The 6,401-nt window shown below is 36.9% G+C and overlaps 1 protein-coding gene across 1 annotated transcript; it reads left to right on the forward strand.

Annotated features, from left to right (window-relative positions):
* Window positions 1–293: 293 nt before the first annotated feature.
* LOC112709469 (uncharacterized) lies at window positions 294–965 on the forward strand. The gene has a single exon (XM_025761350.1). The coding sequence runs from the start codon at window positions 294–296 to the stop codon at window positions 963–965; it is 672 nt and encodes a 223-aa protein (XP_025617135.1).
* The last annotated feature ends 5,436 nt before the right edge of the window (window positions 966–6,401 follow it).

Consider the following 6,401-nt stretch of genomic DNA (forward strand, 5'->3'; position numbering starts at 1 on the left):
CCAGAAAAGTGAATTTTAACTAAAAACTAATAAAAATATACTAAAAACTAACTAGATCATACCAAAAACATACTAAAAACAATGCCAAAAAGCGTATAAATTATCCGCTCATCATACACCTCCCTTCATCAAAACATCATAAATTTATTCTGGTAGTAATAGATTATTTTACGAAGTGGGTTGAAGCAGTTCCTTTAATAGAGGCTGGGCAAAATGAAATAATAGATTTTATTGAGGAATATATAATCCATCAATTTGAAATTTCTCAAACATTGAGTACTGACCAAGGAACTATGTTTACTGGTCAGCAAATAAAAGATTTTGCAGCTTCAAGAAACATTAATATGGTTACTTCAACCTCTAATTATGCACAGGCCAACGAACAAGTTGAGGCGGTAAATAAAATTTTGATCAATTTGATAAAAAAGCAGATCAGAAGTAGACCTCGAACTTGGCATGATACCTTGAGTCAAGTGTTGTGGGCTTATCGAAATTCACCAAGGGGGTCAACAGGTACTTTCCCTTATAAATTAGTATATGGACATGATGCTGTGTTACCATTAGAAGTCAATCTTAATACTTTGAGAGTATTAAAGCAAGATGATTTTTCTATTGACGATGATTGGAACGCAATGTTCGATGATTTAAATGATTTAGACTTAGAGCATATAGCGACGCTTGAAAATATGATCCGGCAAAAAGAAAGTATTGCTCAAAGTTATAACAGTCGAATAAAAGAAAAATGCTTCAGTATAGAAGAGTTGGTTTTGAAAGTTATTTTGCCAATGGAAAAGAAATCGAGGGTTCTTGGCAAATGGTCCCATACTTGGGAAGGGCCTTTTCAAATAGTTGAATTATATTCTGGAAATGCATATCGAATCAAAGATATCGAATCTGAAAATGTAGTCAAATCGATAAATGGAAAGTACTTGAAGCAATACCATTGTTTATTGAATCACAATTAAAATGCATAAATTTGGAGATAAAAAGGATGTCATTACAAATATTGATATCCTAAGGCGGAGAAATAAAAGGTGCTAGGAGCTTGGCCAAGTCAGAATACATTTGAATTCTCTCCCTGTCTAGGGCTGAGAGTTTTTCAGTCTGCTCATACTCTTCATGTTGAATTTTTTTGAATTGCCTCGCGCACTCCTCTTGTTTGGCTTCAATGGTATATATCTCCTTGAAAAGTTGATGTTGCTTGCGTTGAGCAGTGGCCAGAGGTAGATCTATAATAGCTTTTCTCTCTCGAACCATGGCAAGCCTTTGGTTGATCCGAGTTAATTCTGCTTCGAGTTCTTCTTCCTTTTTGACATAATAGGCTCGAGCAGTAAAGGCTTGAGAGATTCTTAGACTAAATTCTTCGCAAGAATCTTTCATTAGTTGAAGAGCTGCATTATATTCCTCTGTTTCAGAGTTGATTGTGATCGCTTTCTCCTTAATCTCTTGTAACTTATTCTGCGCAGCAACATAGTCATTGGCGATCTTTATGAATTTCTTGACTATGGCAGAATGCTAAGCTAGAACTTGAAGCTCAAGAGAAGAACTTAGAATCTCAGAGAGAATTGGTTGCAAGCCTGATAGATTAGTCCATTCAAGGGGAGAATGTGATAGGAATCTAAGAAGAGTGATCAATTGGTTGCGAGCACTTTCATTTAGTTCAAGAGGGGGACTGGATGTTAAAGGACCTGCAGGTGTTGGAGTGGAAATGGGCACCTTGTCTTCTTGAACAAGTTGGTTCAAGGCATTAACCAACCCAATTAGATCATTGTCATTTGGTTGGGAGATCATTACAAGAGTTTCAGAAGGTAGTCCCAAGTCACGAGGAGTTGAAAGTTCGGCATCCCTGGGTGGACTGAACTATTTTTGTGGTTAAGGGACATTTTCTGGAACTCGAGTAGGTGAATCAGATTCAAGAGCAATGGTTTCTGGCACTCGAAAAGGTGAATCGGAATTGAATTCTGGAATTCGAGAAGGAGAGTCAAAGTCAGGAGCCACTTGGGATCCAGTAGAAGCCCCAGCTTGAACTGGTGAAAGAGAGTGTTCGATGTTTGCAATCTGAGATGGTGAATGTTGTTCCTCTGATAAATCAACCACTTGTGTTTTAGTCAAAATTGGAGGAACCACTAGAATGGGTTCAACAGATGTAATGGTTTGGGCTGATGAATGAAATCCTTGTTGTTCTGGCCTTGGCTGATTTTGTTGTGTGGATTGATCAGGGACAAGAGAAGAAGAAGTTGATTGAGCAGCAGTCTCAGACTAAAATAAGCACATAAAATCGTTGGGCACAGTTCGATAGATTTAATATATTCGAAAGGACAAAATAGGTTTACTAGATTAAGTTGTCTTTTTCTTCAAATCAATTGAGAAGCTGGGTCAACTTCATCATCATCATCCGAGTCTAGAGAGGCAGCAAGAAGATTTTGAATTGAAGGTTCATTAGCTTTAGAAGAGCTTTCGCTTGATGATCATACCTGTAACTGAGAAAAGAACTAAGATCAAGACATGTTCAAACAAATGTAATTTCGAAGAATTCAATTGAACTATATACCCTTCTGGAAGTTCTCGTGGGAGTCCGTTGACTCTTTTTCTGAGGTTGCCTCGAAGATGCAGTGGTTTTGGTTTTTTTTTTTCAAAGACTTTTTTGGAGAGCCTTCAACAGTATATGCAATTCGAGTGGTAGAATTCTTAATTTCCTCAAAGGTGCGAATATACTTAAAGTAGTATGTAGTACACCAATCAAAGCAAGATTTGGTAATAAATGAACTATGTTCATAAACGAGATGGTTGTAGCCCATTTTTTGTTGTTGGTTCGAAGAGAGATAGGCGTCGAGTGCTTCCTTCGAAGCTAGAGTGACATGGCAAAGAGGCTTGTTGTTTTTGGGGAGTGGAGTTGGAATAGCCTGAGAAAAATCTAGTTGTCTGGCTACATAATAAGGAGCATAAAGAGTGGCCTTGAAATGTTCCTTTTTGTATTGTGGCAGCCCTATTGGGATCACTTGGACAGCCAATAAGTTTTCCCAAATCCTTTTAGCAATATCATCCTCTTAATTATCATTGGGAAAGAGGAGTCGTTCAAGTCAGGCAGGACCACAATTGCGGCGTAAAAAAGGAGTGAAATTGAGGTCATCATTATTGAAGTTTTTACAGGAATGGAAAAGAGAGAAAACAGCCCAAAATCGATCTTTATCCGATTGAGCCGTTGGGAAGTGTGGCTTGAAAGTAGCCAATCGAAAACCCTCAATGTGTTGCTTGTCAGATGCACCATCTCCAGGTTTTATCATGAATTTTTCAAAAACAGCGTTCAACTAGAGTTGGAGAAGCCAAAGAGAACCACCTGTGCTGATTAGAAAATTCTTTCGAAGGCAATTGACAAACTGGCCAAGTTCTTCGAAAATGTGCCATAGAAGCAGTTTCACCAAATTGAAGTTTTTTTCCCTCATGCAAAAGGGCAGCAAGGGAATAAAAAAGCTTCTGTATTTGGACACTTCGAGAGCAAAAGACTATGCCGCTTAGCCAATAAAATAAAAAATGCCACATGTTCATAATCCGTTATAGGTTCATTGTCTGCACCCATATGGTGGGCAATAAATTCACTGTAAAAAGTCATAGAACCTATTTTGTATTGTCACTCAGGAATCATATCAGAGGTAAATTTAGGGGAGCTTATTGGAAGACCTGTGATGGTAGCTACATCAAGGAGTGATATGCCAATCATCCCACAGGGAAGGTGAAAGTTGTTGGTGGTTCTGTTCCAGAAATGAGTCACAACTCCAATCATCCAAGGATGTGTCGAGGGGGTAAAATGAGAGAGCCGAAGGAGATCTTGAATTCCAAGAGCACCCCAAACAGCATTTTTCTCCAGTATGAGACGTTTTTGCCAAGCCATAAAATCCGTTCCTCATGGGGTGACTTTAGGGTTGTTTCTAAAGGGTGTTTTAGGGTGGGTGAAGAAAGAGATGTCGAGGTCTTGACTAATCAGTAAATCTTCCCATTGGGCATTTGGGAAGAAATGAAGCCACTTGTTTGCCCTTTCTAAGGTGTCAATAGGACCAATGAAACAGTGAGTTTCGTCACTTATGGTGAAGGGGATAAGAATTCCGAGGTCGTCAATTTGAAGTTGAGGGTCTCCAATGATTTCATCATTGATTTGGTTCAAGATGTGCAAAGACGGAGGAGCCAGTTGTTGGGTTGCTAGACCTTTATCCTTATCTTGAGTAGTAGCTTGAGAAGATGAGGAAGTCATTGATGAACAAGGAGGAAAGTGAAAGATAAAAATGGCAGTTGCGGAATAGAACAGAATGCAAGGTTTCAGGGAACGAAGATTCAAGAAAGGAAAAAGAAAATGGTGGGGAGTTTAATTTAAATAGGGTTTGCTTCCTAACCGTTGTCACAGAGAAGATTCAAAGAAAAGAGGTAACTTCGTGAAGAAGGCGAAGTGGTGAAGAGAGAGACTGTGAATCGTGGGAGACGTGTCAAACGAGTCAAAATTGATGGAGAAAGTAAATGGCAGTTATGGCCAATTAAGGTAATTCCCATTAAACCATAGTTAAAGACTGAATTAGGATTAAGTGTTTCATTTTCCGAGGAGTAACTTCGAAAACAAACACGTTAATCCTAGGGAGCAATTTGTTAGTAAAAAAATAATTATATTCGAAGGCTGAGCTGATTTGAGATGTTAATAAAGTTTCGAAATGAAAGTAGAGATCAAAAGGGATGCACGTGAAGGCATCAAGTGAAAAACTGTTTGGCACGGATTCGATGGACATGGTAAATTGAATAGCTACTCGAATGAGGAAGATCGAAGGTTTTTTTGAGTTAAAGGGATTTTTAGAAACTATCACACGTTTGGGCAAAAGAGCGGGAACAGTTACCCAAATTTTCACACACAAGGGGGCATCATGTCATTAATGGTCAATTAAGAAAGCAAGGTTGAAACTTTTCTTTAGAAATATAGTCAAGCACACTCATATCCCAGTGAATTTCTGAGTCTGCGTTCGAGTTCGAATTTTGTAGGGTTCCTTCCATGTCTTTATCTTTTTAATTTACAACTTCAGCAAACTTTACTTTTTCTGTTCAATTTATCTTTAAAACATCTTTAAATTTCATTGTGAGATTTACATTTTAGTTAATCTTTATGTCAAAAGTCATTTGATTCAATCCAAGGCATTTTTATCGCTTTATTTAAATTCATTGCAAACCTTTTCGCTTTCAGTCAGTTTATCTTCCAAAAGTCTTATTTTACACCCTTTAAACCATTTTTCCTTTTTAATGCTCATCTAATTCGAGGACCTTTGATATACTTATAGAAAAACTGATACCTGCAAAAGAGGAGTAGGTTTCGCTCCTAGACCATTAGAATCGAACCACTTTTGATTTGCTAAAAATCGACAAAACACCACAACAATCAAATGTCCTAAAAGTATGACAATCAAAAATTACCAGTTATAACAGTTAGAATTGAACTCCCACACACAAAATCAAACAGTTCCAACTATGTAGATTTTGAAAAGAGAATTCTAAGTGATCAACACTTTTTTTTTGCCTTACTTTTAAATTAATACTAGTTAAATCTTCATTTTTTTCATTAGAAGTGTTCGTCTCTTTAACACTTTTCTTTTTGAAATAATGGTTTAAAAGTGTATGCTAATCATTATTTAAAAATAAAATGATGACGAATTGACGATGACAACGGTAAGGTAAAAAGTTTTAAATTGGTGGAGATTTACTTATTTAGTTACTCTTTTGTATTTTATTTTCTGTTAAAACTCTATTAATTATTTTACAATAGTTTTTTTAAGTGGTAACATATATATCAAAAAGAAAAATGTTAAGCGTCATTAATATTTATTGTTTTTGTCATTATTTGGCCATTAATTCAATATTTTTAATATAATTCTTTTAGTCTAGTAATTTAATAATATATTTTATCTTATAATTTTAAATATTAATAGTTGACTGATAACAAAAAAATCTAAATCTTTTAACATTTCTCTACTAGTTGTAATATGAGAGATTTCAATGAAATAGTACATGTGGAGAAACGACAAGGTGCTGGGGTCTTACCTCGGTCTGCAGAAGAATTTAAAGCTTGGATACATGATATGGAGTTAGTGGATTTGTCGCTCACTGATCATATGTTCACATGGTTTAGGAGACGTTCTTGTAGTCGCATTGATAGAGCTTTGGTTAGCTTAGAGTGGTTGGGGGAGTTTCCGGAGACTCGGGCACGAGCTAGACCAAGGGGGTTGTCAGATCATTGCTCTATTATAGTAGAAGACAAAAAACTGAGGGGGAGGTCCAAGGCCTTTCAGAAGCTTAGATTCCTGGTTTACACATAAAGGTTTCCTTAGAATGGTGAAGGAGGAGTGGAGAGGTTTGGAGGAGATTCAGTTCACAGA

Source organism: Arachis hypogaea, chromosome 9, assembly GCF_003086295.3.
Source record: "Arachis hypogaea cultivar Tifrunner chromosome 9, arahy.Tifrunner.gnm2.J5K5, whole genome shotgun sequence".
Taxonomy (NCBI): Eukaryota; Viridiplantae; Streptophyta; class Magnoliopsida; order Fabales; family Fabaceae; genus Arachis; species Arachis hypogaea.

Bases quoted from the DNA above. Each gene is read 5' to 3' on its own strand.
- LOC112709469 (XM_025761350.1), top strand. From the start codon at position 294: ATGTTTACTGGTCAGCAAATAAAAGATTTTGCAGCTTCAAGAAACATT.